We start from the raw sequence: 23,050 nt of genomic DNA on the forward strand, positions 1-23,050 counted from the left end.
TGGTTTCGGCTCCATTTGAGAGCCGGCTTGTTCCATCTGCAAGTGTTGAAGTAATACTGTGATGTGGCCTCAGTGAGTCTAGTCCAGGTGCGAGCAAATGCTGCTGTGGCGCACCCTTCTGCTTCGACACGCATTATCAGTGAGATTCAGTGAAACGATCTCAGGACGTCTGTGCTACACTGTAACGGTCCTAACTGTAGTGACAAATATGATTAATGCTGAGTTCAAGCATGTACAAAGAGAAGACGCAGCGTCATTACAGCCATGTTGTCCCGTGTGAGCGTGTCCCTGCTAACAGCAGCTCTCTCTCTCCTTGTCCGTGATGTTTGTCGTCCAGGCCATGTTAGACGCAGCCAGAGCGGTCAGACCCAATCTGTATGTGATAGCTGAGCTCTTTACAGGCAGCGAGCTCCTTGACAATGTTTTTGTTAACCGGCTGGGAATTAGCAGTCTCATACGAGGTACAGCACTGATGTGCAAGCTAAATGTGTGACTGTCTTTCTTCTCTCCCCACTGCATTGTTCTGCATGTCTCCAAACACTCCACCTCTCCGTGTGTTCTTTGACTGCACGACTGCACCATTCTAACTGGCTGAGTCCCCTTCACTTTCATTCTCCTCCTCTTCCTCCTTCAATCTTTCTTTCATGCATGCCCCCCCGCACTGGTTTGTCATGCTGTGGTTTGTTAGTTCATGCTGGATGTGGCCAGAACGGTGCGTCCTGACCTGTATGTGGTGGCTGAGCTGTTCACCGGCAGCGAGGAGCTGGATAATGTCTTTGTTACCAAGCTAGGGATTACATCACTCATACGAGGTAAAGTACCGTGTCTATAACACACCTACAAATACAGCATGTTCGTTAACTGCTGACTTCATTCATGTTTAAATATTTGTATCAATTCCACATCTTCAGAACATCCTCAAGTCAGCTTGAATAAATCCATGTAATCACATTCAGACTCCTGAAACTGCTGAGAGCTCAGCTGTTCCAGGAGTCCCGCTCTCGTCACTGGTGATGAGCTGGGATTGTGCACAAAGTGTGGAGCCTGTGATGAAGTCAGAGCGTGCTGTGTAGATGATCCGAAATGAATTCTGAGCACTTCTGGACATCCCAGCATCGAAGGGGAGATCAGCCACATTTCAGTCGTGCTGAACTCTGCTTGTTGTGGCGCTGTTCCTGGAGCACGCCCAAAGCTTGAAGTAAAAACCAAAAATGTAAACTCAGGAATTATAACTAGATTTTTTTTTGGCATTCAGTGACATCTTTCAGTACTTGTAGTTGTGGTACTAAAAACTACTTGTATAGGAAGTAGCTTTAATATGTAGTGAGGTCCAAACCCCACTGCACCAAACCCCGTCACAGAGCTGCACCTGTTGGAGGTCACAGTAATAACTGTGTCCTGGTTTGCTTCCTTCCTGGTTCCATATTTTTTGCACATTTCTCACACTTCATGAAACAAATGTAAATGTTAGACAAAGATAACACAGGCAAACACAAAACGCAGGTGTTTATTATTCAGGTGTGTACACTGCAGGCCTGCGTGACTCTGTGCAGGTTACCAAAGTCACGGCTTTCATGGATCTTCATCCACAGCTGTGTGACCCACTGACAAACACAACTCTGTCAAATCCTGGAATCAAACCAGATAAACTCCAACAACCCTGTGCAGTTATGATCAGGTGACCGGGTGAGGGCCTCCAGCTCGCACTGTCAGGTTCGCAGCCGAGTGTGAAGCAGCGGGAATGAGGATCAGCACCTCCAAATCTGAGGCCATGGTTCTCAGCCGGAAAAGGGTGGAGTGCCCACTCCGGGTCGGGGATGAGTTCCTGCCCCAAGTGGAGGAGTTCAAGTATCTCGGGGTCTTGTTCGCGAGTGATGGGAGAAGGGAGCCGGAGATCGACAGACGGATTGGTGCTGCAGCTGCAGTAATGCGGACGCTGCACCGGTCCGTCGTGGTGAAGAGGGAGCTGAGTGTAAAAGCGAAGCTCTCAATTTACCGGTCGATCTACGTCCCTACCCTCACCTATGGCCACGAGCTGTGGGTAGTGACCGAAAGAACGAGATCGCGGATACAAGCGGCAGAAATGAGCTTCCTCCGAAGGGTGGCTGGCCTCTCCCTTAGAGATAGGGTGAGAAGTTCGGCCATCCGGGAGGGGCTCAGAGTAGAGCAGCTGCTGCTCCACATCGAAAGGAGCCAGCTGAGGTGGTTCGGGCATCTGACAAGGATGCCCCCTGGGCGCCTCCTGGGTGAGGTGTTCCAGACATGTCCCACCGGGAGGAGGCCCCGGGGCAGACCCAGGACACGCTGGAGAGATTATATCTCTCGGCTGGCCTGGGAACGCCTTGGTATTCCCCCGGATAAGCTGGAGGAGGTGGCTGGGGAGAGGGAGGTCTGGGCCTCTTTGCTTAGGCTGCTGCCCCCGCGACCCGGCCTCGGATAAAGCGGATGAAGATGGATGGATGGATGGATGTTGCTGGACCGTTTGCACAGATTCAACTTTTCATCCCCATCATGGTTCTGATGTCATTTGTACTCAGTTTGGATTCACATGGAAACAAATGTAACTGAGTGTGTGAGCTCACCTGTCAGTGATGCAGCATGGCGTGTGTCCACCTGTGTCTGCGAGCGCTTACTTTGGTTTTCCCCCTTCACTCGATCATCAGAGGCGATGTCAGCTGGTGACAGCCACGAGGAGGGCCGCCTGGTGTATCGTTACGGCGGTGAGCCAGTAGGAGCTTTTGTTCAGCCCAGTCTCCGCCCACTGACACCCTCCATTGCACACGCCATGTTTCTTGATGTAACCCATGACAACGAGTGTCCTATCCAGGTGGGTCTCTTGAGATCAGCTGACAGTGAGCTTGGAGTCGAGCTGTTGTACGATGGTTAATTGTCGGGTGTGTCGTTTACAGCTCCGCTCAGCCTTCGACGCTCTGCCCAGTTCTGCTATCGTGGCCATGGCGTGCTGCGCTACTGGCTCCACCCGTGGATACGATGAACTGGTGCCACATCAGGTTATTATATATTTATCTGACAGCATTTTGCTGAACACGACAGAACAAAGTCTCCAATAATGGGGCGTATTTGTAAAAATGTGCCTAACTGCTCATTAACACAAGCTCAGCCTGTCTTTGGTCCTTTGTGGAGTTTTTGTGGACACAAACGGTCTTTAGAATCTAAAACAGCAGAAGCAAACTTAACATGACAGACATACATCGTAAGTTCACTTTATAGTTTTGGATTTTTCCTTTGTTAATGCTGATGTTCCAGTGAATTTAGATTCACTGGATAAATCTGTCACATATATAATAAAATCCAAAATTTCAAGTCAACCCTCATTCCTTTATACTTCCAGTTTAAATAGTGCTAATTCACGAGGCAGTTCATCAAATAAAGAAAATAAAAGTGTTACTTTGAGGCCCTGTGAGAGGCGCTGCAATAAGAGCACACACCGACTCCATGCTTACCTGTGCACAGATCTCTGTGGTGAAGGAGGAGCGCTTCTATCCCAAGTGGAACCCGTCAGCAGTCCCATCCTCTCCTGGTGAGGTTAGCTCCTGTACCGGCATCGTAGCTGGGAAACGGGCAGTAAACAAGCTGCACCAGGAGCTAGCTGCACAGGGATTCACACAGGTACACACACACACACAGGAAGTGCTTTCTGTGCTAAAGCCGATGCTTCGATGCTAAAACCTTTTGGTACAGTTTGTCCAACTCCTCCTGTCCAGGTGTACGTGGACCAGGTGGATGCAGACATCGTTGCAGTGACTCGTCACTGTCCCAGCACCCACCAGTCTGTGGTAACCGTGAGCAGGACCGCCTTCTGGGATCCCAAAACCCACCAGTACAGCACCAGTGTCCCGCCCATGTTCATTCCTGGTAGAACAACATCATTACTGTGGATTTTGAATCTTAGTGCAGCTGTGCACACCCACCACGTTTGTTTGTTTTTTATTATTTTCATTGATTTATTTTTTTCGATTAGTTGGATCTGAATAATCTTATCATTGCATTTGAAAACAAGTGCGCTCCTCACTCAGATCAGGTACTGCTAGCAGACCCGGGTGCACGTTCATGCTTTGCAGCATCTCTTTATTCACGTTGCTGTGCACACTCGGCTGCAGCGCTGCTGCTGCAAGCCACACACATCAACAACAACATGATAGGACCCCGTTCAGTCTTGTAACCCAACAGTACTAAATATGTGAAGAGATGCAGACGATAAAATCCTGGTTTAAAAACGCTGTCCTGGTCTCAGATATGGTCCCACACTGATACACCTTCGACATCTGCATCAAACCATGAAATTCTCCCTGCTTCTCATGAGAACTGGATGAGCCCAGAGTCTGTCCTGTTCAGAGACATGAGGACCATAATTACTTGATACTGACTTTTACTTATTTATTGTTTTCAGTGTATTTTGAGAACACATTTTTACATAAAGGCAGTGCATATGGTGTGTGTGTGTTACCTGCAAAGTCGGATCTGGAAAATTTGTCACAACATGTTAGGTGTGTAGTTTGGATGGATTCACAGTGCATGCTGCCACCTTTTCCCTCTCCCAGGGAAAATAGAGGAGGTGGTGCTGGAGGCAAGGATGGTGGAAAGGAGCACCGGGAAATATAAGAAGGATGAGAACTACATCAACGGCATGCCAGAATACACAGTGGAAATGAAAGAGCACATCTCGGTGAGCGCGTCGTGTTTAACACAGGTGTGTTTCTGAGCGTTAGTGGCAGACGGACGGTGTTAAACTGGTTCTGCTGTGTGCACAGGTGGATGAGAGTACAGTGATGAAGAAAGCTGGAGTGACGTCAAAAGGGCGTTCAGAGTTTGTGCACGAGATCACCTTCCAGAAGCTGACACCCGGCAGCATCATCGCCTTCAGGTAGCACACACACAAACGTCACGCGTGATTGTGTGTTATGGTCACTTTTCAGACTCGCGTTTCTCTCCTTGTCAGGGTCAGTTTGGATCCCAAAGCCCAGAAGCTGGTGGGACTGCTGAGGTACTATCTGTCCCAGTTTAGCCCAAAGTACAGGAGAGGCAGCGTAGCAGATGAAAACCCACCAGACGCACTGAAGAAGCCCCTGGCACAGTGAGCACACCACATACTCAACACAGGCCTTTTTGTGGTATGGATGAAATGGGACTGACAGAACGTGTCTCGCTAAGATGAGATGCAACGGTGCGAGCTGCAGGGTACACTCAGAAAGGTGAAGCTAGTATATCAGACACACAGATATGCAGAGTACTTCATCCTGTTAGTAGTACAGTATTTTTGCTAGCACACACACCTCTTACATACTCTGTACCCACACAGACCCAAAGATTGAGCGCTTTTGTCGTCATAGCTTGATGGATATAATTGGATACCAGCTGTCACGAGCTATGGTGTAAAACCAGGACTTGTCAAACAGGTGTCAGTCACATCATTAGTAGGTTGCTGTACTCTGATCATCCATCAGTTAGTAGGAACATAAAATCATCAGGGAAATGTGACGGGATAGATGAACGCTGCTGTTTATGTTCATGCTTTTAGCTTTAGGTGATGGCCTGTAGCAGCTTCTTATTGAGACTGTGTTTAACAGGCTCATGTCTAAGCTGACGCTGGCAGACATGAATGTCCTGCTGTTTTGCTGCGACACGGAGGAAAAAGAGGAAGGCGGAGGCTGTTACAGTATCCCAGGCTGGGAAACTCTCAAATACGCAGGACTTCAGGGTAACTTTATGTTCTTCAGTCCAGTCTGTACCTCATCTAGGATGGAGACCAAATGAGTGTTACTAAAGTGTTGCTGTGTTTGCAGGTCTGATGTCTGTGTTTGCTGATGTTCGTCCCAACAACGACCTGGGCCATCCTTTGTGTGCCAACCTCAGAGACGGAGACTGGCTCATAGACTTCGTCGCCAATAGGCTGATGCACAGGGAGGGGCCGCTGGCAGAGGTGAGACTGGGACTGGTTTAAGGCTCCTGTTTGTGATGACCTCTTACCACCACAGGCCACCTCACACAGGCCGCCGGCTTCTGGGTTTGAGTTTTCTGTGTGCAGTTTTCACATTCTTCCTGTTCCTGTTGGTCCCAGTACTTCAGAGACTCTGTCGGAGGGAATCGCCACTAATGTTCATTTAGATAACGATGAAATACTGAGTGTGCTAAAGGACTGGAGCAGCTGTTTGAGAACAAACATGACAGAAAACCATGAATGGATGAAATGTATTTGAGACTTTAATCACCGAATAAAAACAAGATGAACATAAAGGAGGGTGTGTGGAAGTGAAACGACTATCTGCCATACTGTTTCTCATGAAACCCCATAAAGTCAGTACTGCAGAAGAAGAGAAGCGTGCATACAGACTCTGTAAACTGTCACTGGTAAAAACATGACAAACTTTATACTCTCCAACAATCTAATGATATTTAGTCGGCTAACACTAAAATAAGTTAAAAGCCTAAGCTGACTAAAGCTCAATGAAATCCACATTAGCACTGGAGGAAACGTCTGCAACATGACTGACTCCTTAAATTGTGCTCCAAAAACCTGAACTCACAGGCTGCTAGCTACAAAGCGCTAATCCTACAAAGCGCTAATCCTACAAAGTGCTAATGCTACCGAGTCATTTGCTCAGGCCCGTGTGCGACCCAGCTGACTGAGACACAAGCTTAGATATTTCTGTCCCTGCCCTGGACCATAGTTGTTTGAGGCAGGTGCTGCTGAGTACTGAGCCTTCCTGCGTCTCCTCCTTATACTCGTTCTTCCTCAAACACGGCTGCTTGTTTCTGTCAGACACAAGTCTTCATCTTCTGTGTGTCTGCAGGTGGGTCGCTGGTTGGCAGCCATGTTTAATTTCCTCAAACACATGCCCCGCTACCTCATCCCCTGCTACTTTGATGCTATCCTAGTTTCCACCTACACCACAGCCCTCGATGCCACCTACAAACTCATGTCCAGGTAGGCTGTGCTGTGTCTGTCGACACAGCAGATCTCTTTGTTGTACTGAAATGTTAGTGTACAGCTCATCTTCATCTCTGTGTCCGGTTCGCTGCGGTCGAGCGATGACGTGTACCTGTCCTCCGTCTGAAAACAGCTTTGTCCAGAACGGCTCTACCTTTGTTCGTCACCTGGCGCTCGGTTCGGTTCAGATGTGCAGCGTTGGACGCTTTCCTGCTCTGCCTCCTGTTTCTGCTCAATTAGACGACGTCCCGTACCGCATCAGTCCAATCACGGGCCAGAAGGAGCAGTGCTGCGCCTCGCTGGCTGCAGGTAACAGTCACACACATCTGATGCTGTGTTTCCCGATGAAATCTTGTTTTGAGTCACGTCTCTTTGTCAGGTCTTCCTCATTTCTCTGCGGGGATTTTCCGTTGCTGGGGCAGAGACACCTTCATCGCTCTCAGGGGACTGCTGCTCCTCACTGGTAGACACGTCGAGGCTCGGTGCGTGACCCCGTGCACCTCATCTGATTCTCATGACACACGAGTGTATTAATTATATTACATTTCCTTACAAACTAAATTCCTTATCATGGTCTCCATAGCAACATCATCCTGGCCTTTGCAGGGACATTGCGCCACGGTTTGATCCCCAACCTGCTGGGGGAGGGTCGATGTGCCAGATACAACTGCAGGGACGCTGTGTGGTGGTGGCTGCAGTGCATCCAGGTGGGAGCTGCTGTGAACTTAAACTAGAAACAAGAGAGAGCAGAGTGCGGGTACGGCGCGCGGGGTGAGGAGTGCGGCGCCGGGAGTGAGGGTACGGCGCCGGGAGTGAGGAGTGGGGGTACGAGTGAGGAGTGAGGGTACGGCGCCCGGAGTGAGGAGTGGGGGTACGAGTGAGGAGTGAGGGTACGGCGCCGGGAGTGAGGAGTGGGGGTACGAGTGAGGAGTGAGGGTACGGCGCCCGGAGTGAGGAGTGGGGGTACGAGTGAGGAGTGAGGGTACGGCGCCGGGAGTGAGGAGTGCGGGTACGAGTGAGGAGTGCGGGTACGAGTGAGGAGTGCGGGTACGGCGCCGGGAGTGAGGGTACGAGTGAGGAGTGTGGGTACGAGTGAGGAGTGCGGGTACGGCGCCCGGAGTGAGGAGTGCGGGTACGAGTGAGGAGTGCGGGTACGGTGCCCGGAGTGAGGAGTGCGGGTACGAGGGAGGAGTGCGGGTACGAGTGAGGAGTGAGGGTACAGCGCCGGGAGTGAGGAGTGCGGGTACGAGTGAGGAGTGCGGGTACGAGTGAGGAGTGCGGGTACGGTGCCCGGAGTGAGGAGTGAGGGTACGGCGCCGGGAGTGAGGAGTGCGGGTACGAGGGAGGAGTGCGGGTACGAGGGAGGAGTGCGGGTACGAGTGAGGAGTGAGGGTACAGCGCCGGGAGTGAGGAGTGCGGGTACGAGTGAGGAGTGCAGGTACGAGTGAGGAGTGAGGGTACGGCGCCGGGAGTGAGGAGTGCGGGTACGAGTGAGGAGTGAGGGTACGGCGCCCGGAGTGAGGACTTAAAAACTTCATGTGTGGAACAGTACTGAAAGCCCTTCAATGAGATGGGGGATCAATGATGCTAAACGTCAATGTTTAACTTTCAAGCTGCTCATTAAATCTGTGTCTAAACAAACACCTTTGTGCATTCGTGCTTGTGTTCAGGACTACACTACCCAGGTTCCCAGAGGGCATGAAATCCTTAGCTGCCCTGTCACACGCATGTACCCCACTGATGACTGCGAGCCTTGTAAACCTGGAGAGGTGGTATGTACACACACACACACACACACACACACACCTCAGGCTGGAGCTCACCCCTGGCCCTTCAGCCAGTATTAGTCTCTCTACATTTCTACGCCGTTCTTAAGGGAAACGGGCAGAGAAGGCTGAGCTGTGACAGGAACATCAGTGGCACCAGGTCTTTTGGACTTTGTGGTCCAAGTTGTCCTCTGTAAGCACAGTCAGGCATGACACCAGTGACTGTGGCCCTGTGTACAACAGGATGCAGACTGTGTTCATGAAGCGTTCGTGTGGGATCATCATGACTGAGTGGAACAGAGAAATGTTCTTTAGGGTTACTTAGACGAGCTGTTCAGGCTGTGTTACAGGGATCGTACCAAATACTCACTTTGTGCTGTTTGACTGTATTTCTGGACGTTTAAATGAATCTCTGCACCTATTGTCCCTAAAATATGAAGAAATGAGGGGGTGGCTCAAGATTTTTGCACAGTACTGAAAATATTTTCCTTAAGTTCATTTTCAGGCGGCATGCTTATCTCAGGGCTTCACTAAACACTGCAAACAATTTAACAAAGCAGTCAGCACTCGCACACTGACATACCGTCATAGCTAGCTGATGTGTAACCTTTGACCCAACAGGAGGCTAAACTACAAAGACCACGATCCTAACGAGCTGCTCCTCTTATTATTCAGAGCACTAATAGTACATTTAACAGGTGCACACCTGGACTGGTACACCTGCTCCTCCTGTGTTCCAGCAGCATCGGCGTCTCTTTAATGTGACTGCTGGCAGTCACCAAATACTGGAGTGGCCCACACAGATGCTGAGTGTTGTGTGTTTATGCCCCGAACGTTCTGTGTGTTCATACATGTGCAGGAGCAGCCTCTGTATGATGTGATCCATGAAGCTCTGCGGCGCCACTTGGAGGGCATTTCCTTCAGAGAGAGAAACGCTGGACCCAAAATAGACATGAAAATGAGAGATGAAGGTGTGTGTGTTAAATGAGTTGCGTATTCAGAGTACTTATACACATTTTAAGAAAGTAATTTCTAACAGCTGATAAGCCGATGACATCATCTGGTTTTACTAAGTTCTTACTACAAAGATTTTTCGGGTACTGCACCTCACAACCTTTTGCTCTTTGCAGGGTTCAGCGTCGTTGCTCGGGTCGACCCCGCCACAGGTTTTGTGAGCGGAGGAAACCGCTTTAACTGCGGCACATGGATGGACAAGATGGGAGAGAGTGAGAGAGCCAGGAACAAAGGCATGCCTGCTACTCCAAGGTAACACAAACTCCTCACGCTGTGCAGTAAGTGACCCGCAGACTCCAGCTGCTCACATTCTACTGTCTCTACTGTTTTTACTGAAGTCAAATCATCAAAAAAGACTTCGCTGAAGCCCTCCATCAGGTTCAAAGTTGTATAAGTAACATATTAAACATGCTGAGACAGCAGCCCTCACAGAGTGCCACATCGAAACAGCAGAGCTTGGTGTTCGGGCTCCTCTGTGAAACTTTCCCAGGGTCCTCCCTGCTGCTGGTGTCCAGCTCTCTGTGGTGGGGGTGGGGTGGGGGTGCCACACACAATATTTAGTTTCTGGGTCTCATCATGGTGCACTCTGCTGGCTATTATGAAACACACACACACACACACACGGGTTGGGATAGTAATAATGTATCAGAATAAATAAACTATCTAGTTTCTTCAGGCTTCAATCATCTAACACAATAAACAGGAGCATAGGAAGCTGCTGAGATCATTTGGTGTTGTCCACAGGTGTAACCCACAGATCCACGGTCCTTCTAAATGTGGCTCAATTCAATTCATCCATCCATCCATCCATCTTCATCCGCTTTATCCGGGGCCGGGTCGCGGGGGCAGCAGCCTAAGCAAAGAGGCCCAGACCTCCCTCTCCCCAGCCACCTCCTCCAGCTTATCCGGGGGAATACCAAGGCGTTCCCAGGCCAGCCGAGAGATATAATCTCTCCAGCGTGTCCTGGGTCTGCCCCGGGGCCTCCTCCCGGTGGGACATGCCTGGAACACCTCACCCAGGAGGCGCCCAGGGGGCATCCTTGTCAGATGCCCGAACCACCTCAGCTGGCTCCTTTCGATGTGGAGCAGCAGCTGCTCTACTCTGAGCCCCTCCCGGATGGCCGAACTTCTCACCCTATCTCTAAGGGAGAGGCCAGCCACCCTTCGGAGGAAGCTCATTTCTGCCGCTTGTATCCGCGATCTCGTTCTTTCGGTCACTACCCACAGCTCGTGGCCATAGGTGAGGGTAGGGACGTAGATCGACCGGTAAATTGAGAGCTTCGCTTTTACACTCAGCTCCCTCTTCACCACGACGGACCGGTGCAGCGTCCGCATTACTGCAGCTGCAGCCCCAATCCGTCTGTCGATCTCCGGCTCCCTTCTCCCATCACTCGCGAACAAGACCCCGAGATACTTGAACTCCTCCACTTGGGGCAGGAACTCATCCCCGACCCGGAGTGGGCACTCCACCCTTTTCCGGCTGAGAACCATGGCCTCAGATTTGGAGGTGCTGATCCTCATTCCCGCTGCTTCACACTCGGCTGCGAACCGTTCCAGTGCGAGCTGGAGGCCCTCACCCGATGAAGCCAACAGAACCACATCATCTGCAAAAATCAGAGATGAGATTCTGAGGCCACCAAAGCGAAAGCCCTCCGCCACTTGGCTGCGCCTAGAAATCCTGTCCATAAAAATTATGAACAGAACCGGAGACAAAGGGCAGCCCTGGCGGAGCCCATCACCCACCGGGAACGAGTCCGACTTATTGCCGGCAATGCGAACCAAGCTCTTGCAACGGTTGTATAGGGATCGAATGGCCCGTAGCAATGGGCCAGACACCCCATATTCCCGCAACACCTCCCACAGGGCACCCCGAGGGACACGGTCGAATGCCTTCTCCAAGTCCACAAAACACATGTAGACTGGTTGGGCAAACTCCCATGCACCCTCAAGTATCCTGGAGAGGACAAAGAGCTGGTCCAGTGTTCCGCGACCAGGACGAAAACCGCATTGTTCCTCCTGTATCCGAGGTTCGACTAACGGACGAACTCTCCTTTCCAGCACTCTGGCATAGACTTTCCCAGGGAGGCTGAGGAGTGTGATCCCCCTGTAGTTGGAACACACCCTCCGGTCCCCCTTCTTAAAGATGGGGACCACCACCCCGGTCTGCCAGTCCACAGGTACTGCCCCTGATCTCCACGCAACATTGCAGAGGCGTGTCAACCAGGACAGCCCTACAACGTCCAGAGCCTTCAGGAACTCGGGGCGGACCTCATCAACACCAGGGGCTCTGCCACCAAGGAGTTGTTTAACTGCCTCAGTGACCTTGCCCCCGGAAATTGGCGGGTCATTCCCCTCATCCCCAGACTCTGCTTCCTCCTCGGAAGACGTGTCAGTGGGATTAAGGAGGTCCTCGAAGTATTCCTTCCACCGCCTGACAATTTTCTCAGTCGACGTCAGCAGCGCTCCGCCAGCACTATACACAGTGCAGGTAGAGCACCGCTTTCCCCTCCTGAGACCTCTGACGGTTTGCCAGAATCTCTTCGAGGCAGTCCGAAAGTCTTTTTCCATGGCCTCTCCGAACTCCTCCAACACCCGAGTTTTTGCTTCAGCCACTGCCCGAGCCGCATTCCGCTTGGCCTGTCGATACCTGTCGGCTGCCTCCAGAGTCCCACAGGCTAACCAAGCCCGATAGGACTCCTTCTTCAGCCTGGTGGCTCCCTTCACCTCTGGTGTCCACCATTTGGTTCGGGGATTACCACCACGGCAGGCACCAACCACCTTGCGGCCGCAGCTCAGTGCAGCAGCTTCGGCAATGGAGACGCTGAACATGGTCCATTCGGACTCAATGTCCCCAGTCTCCCTCGGAATGCTGTTGAAGCTCTGCCGGAGGTGTGCGTTGAAGATCTCGCGGACTGGGGCCTCTGCTAGACGTTCCCAGCACACCCTCACTACGCGTTTAGGTGCACCAGGTCTGTCCAGCGTCCTCCCCCGCCACCTGATCCAACTCACCACCAGGTGGTGATCAGTTGACAGCTCAGCCCCTCTCTTTACCCGAGTGTCCAGAACATATGGTCGCAGGTCTGCTGATACGATTACAAAATCGATCATCGACCTACGGCCTAGAGCGTCCTGGTGCCACGTGCACTTATGGACACTCTTATGTTCGAACAGGGTGTTCGTTATGGCCAAACTGTGATTAGCACAGAAGTCCAATAACAAAGCACCGCTCGGGTTCAGATCAGGGAGGCCGTTCCTCCCAATCACGCCCCTCCAGGTCTCGCTGTCGTTACCCACGTGAGCATTGAAGTCTCCCAGCAGGACAACAGAGTCTCCAGGACTCTAAGAAGGCTGGGTACTCTGAACTGCCACTCGGCGCATAAGCGCAGATGACAGTCAGGACCCGTTCCCCGACCCTAAGGCGCAGGGAACAAACCCTCTCGTCCACCGGGAAAAACCCCAACGTACCGGCAGCAAGCCGAGGGGATATTAGAATACCCACCCCAGCCCGCCGCCTCTCACCAGGGGCAACTACAGACTGAGACAGAGTCCAGCCCCTCTCCAGGAGACTGGTTCCAGAGCCCAAGCCATGCGTAGAGGTGAGCCCGACTATATCTAGCCGGTACCTCTCAACCTCACGCACTAACTCAGGCTCCTTCCCCACCAGAGAGGTGACATTCCATGTCCCTATTGCCAGTCTTGGCAGCCGGGGGTCAGTCCGCCAGGGCCTCCGCTCCTGGCCGCCACCCGGCACACAATGCACCCAACCCCTATGGCGCCTCCTGCGGGTGGTGGGCCTGCGGGAAGATGGGCCCATGTCTCCTTTTCGGGCTGTGCCCGGCCGGGCCCCATGGACTAAGGCCCGGCCACCAGACGCTCACCCTCGGGCACCCTCCCCGGGCCTGGCTCCAGGGCGGGGCCCCGGTAACCCTATCCCGGGCAGGGTAAACTGTTCCCTCGGTGTCCTTTTCATAAGGGTCTTATGAATCGCTCTTTGTCTGGTCCCTCACCCAGGGCCAGTTTGCCATGGGAGACCCTACCAGTAGGGGTGCAACGATACACAAAATTCACGGTTCGGTTCGGTTCGATACTTTGGTGTCACGGTTCGATATTTTTTCGATACAAAATAAAATGTTCATGCCTTTTTAATTTGTCATTTATTAAAATTATAAATATATATTTTAACTCAAAAGTACAGTTTTTAAATTTAACTCTAACCCTTGTGCGCGTTTTTTATTTTGACAGCGAATGCGCACCTGCGGACCACTTATGTGCACCCCTGGTTATTTAAATTCAAATTCAAATTCAAATTTTATTTGTCACGTACACAGTCATACACAGTACGATATGTAGTGAAATGCTTGGACAACTGCTCGTGACCTAAAGAAAACAAAAAAAGGAAAAGGCTATGAATAAGATAGGAAATAAATATGAAAAATTAAAAAGGGTAAATTTAACTAGGAAGGAATAGAATATAAATTAAGGTTAAAAATGAAATAACTGTACAACACAAATTAGAATGAAGGGTAAATTTAACTGGGAAGAATAAGATAAAGATAAATATATAAATTAAAGTTGAAAATAAAATAACTGTACAACAAAATACACAATACACAATATAGAACTATATAAGAATGTATGAAGAAATCTAAATCTAAATAAATATATACACAATAACAATTTAGCTCGTCATATTGCAGCCACAGAAATTCTTTTGTCCATGAAACCATAAAGCTGCACTTTCTTTTTGCCTTATAGTCTGATTTGTCATAACTTCTCCGTTTTGTGGTAAGCTTTTCTTTGGCTGTCACTTCTTCACCCTGACCTGTCTTATTTGGCTCAGCAGAACTAAAATATATATCTGTCTGTGAAGGTTCTCAGTCATCCAGGTCATCGTAGTCAAATATATATCCTGCTGCTTTTACACGCGCACTCACATAAGCTCAGCGATTCTCTGCGCGATCAACCTCTCACATGTTTAAGCTGCGGGAGATTTCACTTGTCATGTTTGCATAGTAAGCTAACGATTAATAAGACGATGTCAGAGGAATTGGTGCACAAATTATCATCACTCACAGATCAGTGCTGTCGCTCTCTATACACAGTTCGCACGATTGCAAAGTGAAAACAAAAAAACAAGCGCAAATTCAAACGCGATTTCAATATATCACATATTGACAGTGGCTCACCGATGCCAATGACATAATTACCCAGCTACATTTCTGAAAGAATGCAAAAGCATTGACATATATTTTTCCTTCCTACAATAGCCCGACGGGCAGGGTAGCCCGTCTGAAAAAAATCGCTAGCCCCAGGACGTCGGGCTAGCGATTTTGCGAGCCCTGTATCTGATTGAGGAATCACTCATCTTTGGAAAAGAGAGTTTATTACAGAGAAATGCCTCTTTCCAAAATAAAAGCTATACTATCCGCTTCTTCTGGGCTATATTCTCAGCAGCATAAGGAGAATCATGTGCTAACAGCTGTCTAAATGACTTGGCTAAAGTTAGTAGCATGCTTGTTGTTTTTGTCTTTGCACTAAGATGATGTAAATGTGCAGTCATATTCGTTGTGTTCCCACTAGTGCTTTCAGGTTAATCTCGTTGAAATGACCTTAACGCCACAACACGGCAAATCTCCGTTAACGAGCTACCGCCGATCGCCCCGTGCATGGGGCTAGACGGCCAACACGTTAACGAGCTAACTGCGCTAACACACTAGTTCCCACCCATGTAATTGAGCATTGCATGGCGCATCCAACATACTGTTTTACTTTAGTCCATGACTCGCTTACCTTCAGGGTCATACGTCACATGAAAACCAAAATAATTCCAAACGCCAGATCTGAATGAAAGTGGGGAACGTCCATGTTGCAAGGAGAGCTTAACTTCTGTCTTGCTAGCTTGCCCTGTGCTCTTCCTTCTGACTATGCTGTCTGTGTTGAGCGCTCAGTGAATCTGCGTTCGACTGCTCCGCCTAGGGTCGACAGTGCAGCCTAGGCGGAGTAGTCGAACGCAGATTCACTGAGCGCTCCACACAGACAGCATCGTCAGAAGGACAGTTGATAAAATAAATTACAAATGTTGTATTGTTCGATACATATGCGTACCGAACCGAAAGCACTGTATCGAACGGTTCAATATCGATACGAATATCGTTGCACCCCTACCTACCAGGGGGCAAAAGCCCCCAGACAACATAGCCCCTGGGATCCCTGGGACACACAAACCCCTCCACCACGATAAGGTAGCGATTCAAGGTGGGGCAATTCAATTCAATTTTATTTATATAGCGCCAAATCACAACATAAGTCGCCTCAAGGCGCTTCATAGATACAGAGAAAAACCCAACAATCATATGACCCCCTATGAGCAAGCACTTTGGCAACAGTGGGAAGGAAAAACTCCCTTTTAACAGGAAGAAACCTCCGGCAGAACCAGGCTCAGGGAGGGGCGGGGCCATCTGCTGCGACCGGTTGGGGTGAGAGAAGGAAGACAGGATAAAAGACATGCTGTGGAAGAGAGACAGAGATTAATAACAGATATGATTCAATGCAGAGAGGTCTGTTAATACATAGTGAGCGAGAAAGGTGACTGGAAAGGAAAAACTCAATGCATCATGGGAATCCCCCGGCAGCCTACGTCTATTGCAGCATAACTAAGGGAGGATTCAGGGTCACCTGGTCCAGCCCTAACTATATGCTTTAGCAAAAAGGAAAGTTTGAAGCCTAATCTTGAAAGTAGAGATAGTGTCTGTCTCCTGAATCCAAACTGGAAGCTGGTTCCACAGAAGAGGGGCCTGAAAACTGAAGGCTCTGCCTCCCATTCTACTTTTAAATACTCTAGGAACAACAAGTAGGCCTGCAGAGCGAGAGCGAAGTGCTCTAATAGGGTGATATGGTACTACAAGGTCATTAAGATAAGATGGAGCCTGATTATTTAAGACCTTGTATGTGAGGAGCAGGATTTTGAATTCAATTCTGGATTTAACAGGAAGCCAATGAAGGGAAGCCAAAACAGGAGAAATATGCTCTCTCTTTCTAGTCCCAATTCAAGCAGCATTGTTAGAACAACGATAATAACTGACAAACACAAATGTCCTCACTCTGTGTGCCACATTTGCTGTTAGAAAGATGCAAAAACACAGAAGTTTAATTGGCTTAGAGAACTTTATATTACAATTTGAATTGACAACATCAGTGAATCAAAGGAAAGTCCAGGTTGGTACTGATATCGTGTCCTGTGCCTTTTGTGCAGAGATGGAGCAGCGGTGGAGATAGTTGGTCTGAGTAAGTCTGCAGTTCGCTGGGTGGTGGAACTTCACGCCAAGGGCCTGTTCCCATACGATGGAGTTAAATTACACAGAGATGGTATGTGACAAACTCCACTGTTTTCACATAAACGAATTCCCCATCGTCATTCACCTAAAACCAAACCACCTTATTCCAGGTAAGGAAGTGTTCATCTCGTACTCCCAGTGGAACGAGCAGCTCAGCCAGTCCTTTGAAGCTGGCTTCTGGGTGTCCGGTGACCCAGATGACCCCGATGAGAAGCACCCTGAGCTGGTGCACAAGAAAGGCATCTATAAGGACAGCTACGGCGCCTCCAGCCCCTGGTGTGACTACCAGCTCAGACCCAACTTCACTGTCGCCATGGTGGTGGTAAGCCAACCACAGCCAACGCCTCGCTGTGATCTTCAGTACTGTGTGAAAAACACTCAGTAATAATTACACGTACGTGTGTGTGTGTGTGTGTGTGTGCGTGCGTGCGTGTGTGTGTGCGCGCGCGTGTGTGCGTGTGCGTGTGTGCGCGCGCGTGTGTGTGCGTGTGCGCGCGTGTGTGTGTGTGTGTGCGTGTGTGCGTGTGTGTGTGCTCCAGGCTCCAGAGCTGTTCACGGTGGAGAGAGCCTGGAACGCTTTGGAGATAGCTGGGAAGAAACTGCTGGGACCACTGGGAATGAAAACCCTAGATCCTGAGTAATACATTTAAGCTTCTAACTAAACGCCGCAGCACAACGCGTGTTCAGTAACAGCAGTGAAAGACTTAAATGGCTCTTATTGTGTTGTCTCAGTGACCTGGTTTACTGTGGCGTCTATGATAACGCACTGGACAATGACAACTACAACGTGGCCAGAGGCTTCAACTACCACCAAGGACCGGTGAGTCCCACGTCTGTCACTGCAGATGGTTGAACGCAGTGCTGAACAGAACGCCAACCAGAAGAAATGTTTAAAAGTTAACTTTAATAATGCATCAGATCTCCACTGGTAGAAAAGTCAGAGACATGGACTCTGGGTAGAAAATCATCCACCTACAGGCTGCACTCAGAGGATTCACTGTCAGATTTCGGATACATTACCTATAACGTGTCACACAACCTGTTACACACTTTGTGTTTGTGCGTAGGAATGGCTGTGGCCAGTCGGGTACTTCCTGCGTGCTAAACTCTACTTTGCAAAGAAGCTGGGAGAAGACACGTACACCAAAACGGTTACCTTGGTGAAAAATGTTCTGTCACAACATTACACTCACCTGGAGAGGTAGGCCGCTCTCCCCTGTACCTCTGATGAAACGACTGCCTTTTATTGCTTTTCTTTACTAACCTGTCCCTACCTGTCCACCTCCACCAGGTCTCCATGGAAGGGTCTGCCAGAGCTGACCAATGAGAATGGCCAGCACTGTCCATTCAGCTGTGAGACCCAGGCCTGGTCTCTAGCCACTGTGCTGGAGGTCCTGTATGACCTGTAGACCTGTGCAGAGGGCCACCTGTTGCTCAGTTCATCACCAGCCAATCACAGCATCCACTCAGAAAAGTGGACGAGAGGGTCAGTGTGGATGGAATCACACTGTTTTCTTTTTTTCCAGAGGGGGGTTCTGGTAGCATTTCCAAATAAATACTGCAGTGCTTAAAGTGTTTACTAACCAGCCTTGATTGCATTTGGTTGTAGTTAAGTTTGCAAGCTAAATAAAAGATAAGGTCCCAGCAGAAAGCTGATGTAGCTCATATTTCCTATGTTTCCCATATGACCTGAATGCAGCACATTTTAAAGTCCAGCCAGTCTTTAGACTGTAGCAGCTGCTAAGTGTGGTGAACGTTAACGTGTCTGATCCTGCAGACATCCATACCAAAGACATGATCTTGGTATGGATGAAAAGCGTTTGGTAGGCGTTGACTCACAGGGTTGGTGTTAAAACCATTATGAGCCACTGTGCATTCTGTCCCCATAGCAGTTATTTTAAATAAAAAGAGAAGATGTTTTTCTTTGTGGGTCATTGCTGTTCACCAAGGCTCATGTTTGCTACTGAAATCTGCTGTGTGCTTTTATCCTACATCTGTCACAGTGTCCTGTCTCCTGACCTGCAGCGAACACCTGCTGCACGACGAGCTGTAGCAGCACTGGTAGCGTGTTAATGTTGGTGTGAATGTAGGTTAAGTTTAGCTTCTCTATGGAACAGAAAAACCCTCCAGCCTGTACCTTTACACCTGTCATACAGGGAGTGCAGAATTATTAGGCAAGTTGTATTTTTGAGGAATAATTTTATTATTGAACAACAACCATGTTCTCAATGAACCCAAAAAGCTCATTAATATCAAAGCTGAATGTTTGTGGAAGTAGTTTTTAGTTTGTTTTTAGTTTCAGCTATTTTAGGGGGATATCTGTGTGTGCAGGTGACTATTACTGTGCATAATTATTAGGCAACTTAACAAAAAACAAATATATACCCATTTCAATTATTTATTTTTACCAGTGAAACCAATATAACATCTCCACATTCACAAATATACATTTCTGACATTCAAAAACAAAACAAAAACAAATCAGCGACCAATATAGCCACCTTTCTTTGCAAGGACACTCAAAAGCCTGCCATCCATGGATTCTGTCAGTGTTTTGATCTGTTCACCATCAACATTGCGTGCAGCAGCAACCACAGCCTCCCAGACACTGTTCAGAGAGGTGTACTGTTTTCCCTCCTTGTAAATCTCACATTTGATGATGGACCACAGGTTCTCAATGGGGTTCAGATCAGGTGAACAAGGAGGCCATGTCATTAGTTTTTCTTCTTTTATACCCTTTCTTGCCAGCCACGCTGTGGAGTACTTGGACGCGTGTGATGGAGCATTGTCCTGCATGAAAATCATGTTTTTCTTGAAGGATGCAGACTTCTTCCTGTACCACTGCTTGAAGGTGTCTTCCAGAAACTGGCAGTAGGACTGGGAGTTGAGCTTGACTCCATCCTTAACCCGAAAAGGCCCCACAAGCTCATCTTTGATGATACCAGCCCAAACCAGTACTCCACCTCCACCTTGCTGGCGTCTGAGTCGGACTGGAGCTCTCTGCCCTTTACCAATCCAGCCACGGGCCCATCCATCTGGTCCATCAAGACTCACTCTCATTTCATCAGTCCATAAAACCTTAGAAAAACCAGTCTTGAGATATTTCTTGGCCCAGTCTTGACGTTTCAGCTTGTGTGTCTTGTTCAGTGGTGGTCGTCTTTCAGCCTTTCTTACCTTGGCCATGTCTCTGAGTATTGCACACCTTGTGCTTTTGGGCACTCCAGTGATGTTGCAGCTCTGAAATATGGCCAAACTGGTGGCAAGTGGCATCTTGGCAGCTGCACGCTTGACTTTTCTCAGTTCATGGGCAGTTATTTGGCGCCTTGGTTTTTCCACACGCTTCTTGCGACCCTGTTGACTATTTTGAATGAAACGCTTGATTGTTCGATGATCACGCTTCAGAAGCTTTGCAATTTTGAGACTGCTGCATCCCTTTGCAAGATATCTCACTATTTTTGACTTTTCTGAGCCTGTCAAGTCCTTCTTCTGACCCATTTTGCCAAAGGAAAGGACGTTGCCTAATAATTATGCACACCTGATATAGGGTGTTGATGTCATTAGACCACACCCCTTCTCATTACAGAGATGCACATCACCTAATATGCTTAATTGGTAGTAGGCTTTAGAGCCTACACAGCTTGGAGTAAGACAACATGCATGAAGAGGATGATGTGGACAAAATACTCATTTGCCTAATAATTCTGCACTCCCTGTATAATACACTTCATATGATGCAGTTAGTATTTCTGTACCACCACTAAATATTCACACTCGGCAGGTAAGAAGTGAACAACAAAGGTGCTATTGAGATGCTGGTAATATCCAGTGTACACGTAAAGAATTCAAGCTACAAATATCCTTAAAACTGTAATAATGAAAAATGACAAAGTATTGAACAGTCCTGACACCATCTGAAATCTCAGTAATTAGAAAGCATTTCAAATTAATTAATATCAGCTTGTTCAGGCTCATCAAATATATATATAATTGAATTTAAGCTCTCTTGTTACCAAGGTGTCACACAACATATATCCAGTGTTGGGAAGGTTACTTTTAAAATGTATTCCACTACAGATTACAGATTACATGCCCCAAAATGTAGTTTGTAATGTATTCTGAATACTTTGGATTACTTAATATATTATCATGCTTTTCACAACTACATGAATGTCCTATTGCTGTGTGATTTGTTACTGTTACTGAAGGTTACTCTCCACACCAACACCAACTAGATGTTTAAATCTTAATATAAATGAGTAACAGTAGGTGGACATTAGGTAAAGCTGCACTTTTTTCGTATAGAAAACTATTCCGTGCGTATATAAAACAGGTCCGCAGCTCTGAACCGTAGTAAAGGGACCTCTGGCTAATACGTCGGGCTCGTAGCTGAAAACTAGCTTTACTTTGTTGTCTGGGTCAAGTTTGCTAGCAGAGACAGAGAGAGGCGTTGAAAGGCTGCTCCAACCGAACTTATTGTTTCAGAGGAAAACACGAACACAGTGTACAGTCAAGTCTTGATAGCTTACTTACAACTGGGCTCGTCAGGCACTGACTTGGCTGCAGTGGTTATTATTATATTTACATGCTTCCAGCTCCCGTTTCTGCTCAATGACAGCTCGTACTTTTCCTTTCTCTCCCTCCCTCGCTCACAGACACATCACGGGTATGGCAGTCCATTCTCCCTGCAGCACGGACTATCACTCCCTCCAGTTAATACACGACACCACGGTTCTTCATTCACAGATGGATTTATTCTTCCGTCACACTTCTCCTCAGAAACCCCATAAAATCCACCGTCAAACTGTTATTACATAAAAGTACAGAATGACCAACATAAATATTACAAATAAACATTTAAACCCAAGTTAACAAATACGCGATAAACAAACACAGTTAACGTACCTCGCTGGCTGCACGTAACCGTGAGGGAATGAGTCCGCTTCAGGAACAACTTAACAAAAATAATTCCCAATTTCTTCTTCTTTGCAGCTTTCTTTTACTTTAAACTGCTTATTTATTCCTTCTTCTGCCTTAGTTAACTTATTAACTTAGCTTCTTGCACATGCCTTTTACTTCCCTTTACGTCACTTAAACAAACTGACATAATTTACATTTATGGCAGTTAAACGGACTACACTGCCCATCAGGCTGCATGCTTTAGCGCTATGCCTGTAACACTCTGCCTGTTGCCTTCATATTAAATCATTTAAAATATATATTTCTTCACGTCATTATGAGACGCAAGATTGAGACACAGACATTAGAGCCAATTAATCCATGTTTTGTTTGGGTTTCCACCGGCGTGGAAACCAAAAATAGAGCGGGGACAGCCGAACATATCAAACAGGACAAGACTGCCGTGTAATCCATTTATTTCAACAAAGTAACTGTATTCTGAATACCACCTAACGGTAACTGTAACGGAATACAGTTACTCATATTTTGTATTTTAAATACTTAACGGTGGTACATGTGTTCCATTACTCCCAACACTGCATATATAAGTTGGTTTATAATAGTTTGACCACAGTGCACACCTAAACAGAGGTCCACTGAATAAATGCTGGAACCCCAAGAATGTAACTGAAACGTATGTGTTGTTCACACAATGGCAGTGCTGAATAAACTGTTGACCTTAGTGCTCTCACCTCTGTGTATGTGTGGCTATGTACAGCTCTTCTCTTCAATTCAATGTTATTTACACAGCACCAAATCACAACAGCAGTCGCCTCAAGGCGCTTTATATTGTAAGGTCGACCCTACAGTAATACATACAGAGGAAAAACCCAACAATCATATGACCCCTATGAGCAGCACTTTGGCGACAGTGGGAAGGAAAAACTCCCTTTTAACAGGAAGAAACCTCCAGCAGAACCAGGCTCAGGGAGGGGCGGGGCCATCTGCTGTGATTGGTTGGGGTGAGAGAAGGAAGTCAGGATAAAGACATGCTGTGGAAGAGAGACAGAGGTTAATAACAGATATGATTC

General features: G+C 48.2%; 1 protein-coding gene across 5 annotated transcripts in view; it reads left to right on the forward strand.

Annotated features, from left to right (window-relative positions):
* agla (amylo-alpha-1, 6-glucosidase, 4-alpha-glucanotransferase a) overlaps positions 1–22,710 on the forward strand; it is a 40,306-nt gene extending 17,596 nt beyond the window's left edge. For 3 of the 5 annotated variants that reach the window (XM_082513006.1, XM_082513004.1, XM_082513007.1), the window contains 23 exons: positions 689–812; positions 2,664–2,827; positions 2,910–3,011; positions 3,475–3,630; positions 3,726–3,876; positions 4,563–4,687; positions 4,773–4,885; positions 4,961–5,095; positions 5,589–5,719; positions 5,805–5,941; positions 6,813–6,946; positions 7,083–7,258; positions 7,329–7,431; positions 7,533–7,656; positions 8,620–8,721; positions 9,575–9,686; positions 9,846–9,981; positions 16,982–17,094; positions 17,174–17,385; positions 17,603–17,700; positions 17,796–17,883; positions 18,131–18,264; positions 18,355–22,710. In XM_082513006.1, the coding sequence (XP_082369132.1) occupies positions 689–812; positions 2,664–2,827; positions 2,910–3,011; positions 3,475–3,630; positions 3,726–3,876; positions 4,563–4,687; positions 4,773–4,885; positions 4,961–5,095; positions 5,589–5,719; positions 5,805–5,941; positions 6,813–6,946; positions 7,083–7,258; positions 7,329–7,431; positions 7,533–7,656; positions 8,620–8,721; positions 9,575–9,686; positions 9,846–9,981; positions 16,982–17,094; positions 17,174–17,385; positions 17,603–17,700; positions 17,796–17,883; positions 18,131–18,264; positions 18,355–18,472 (2,988 nt within the window). In that variant the 3' untranslated portion in view covers positions 18,473–22,710. Of the gene's footprint in view, positions 1–337; positions 462–688; positions 813–2,663; positions 2,828–2,909; positions 3,012–3,474; positions 3,631–3,725; positions 3,877–4,562; positions 4,688–4,772; positions 4,886–4,960; positions 5,096–5,588; positions 5,720–5,804; positions 5,942–6,812; positions 6,947–7,082; positions 7,259–7,328; positions 7,432–7,532; positions 7,657–8,619; positions 8,722–9,574; positions 9,687–9,845; positions 9,982–16,981; positions 17,095–17,173; positions 17,386–17,602; positions 17,701–17,795; positions 17,884–18,130; positions 18,265–18,354 lie in introns of all 5 variants that reach the window. The other 2 variants (XM_082513005.1, XM_082513008.1) reach the window with 2 other exon arrangements.
* Positions 22,711–23,050: the final 340 nt, after the last annotated feature.

Source organism: Aulonocara stuartgranti, assembly GCF_965226115.1.
Source record: "Aulonocara stuartgranti genome assembly, chromosome: 18".
Classification (NCBI taxonomy): Eukaryota; Metazoa; Chordata; class Actinopteri; order Cichliformes; family Cichlidae; genus Aulonocara; species Aulonocara stuartgranti.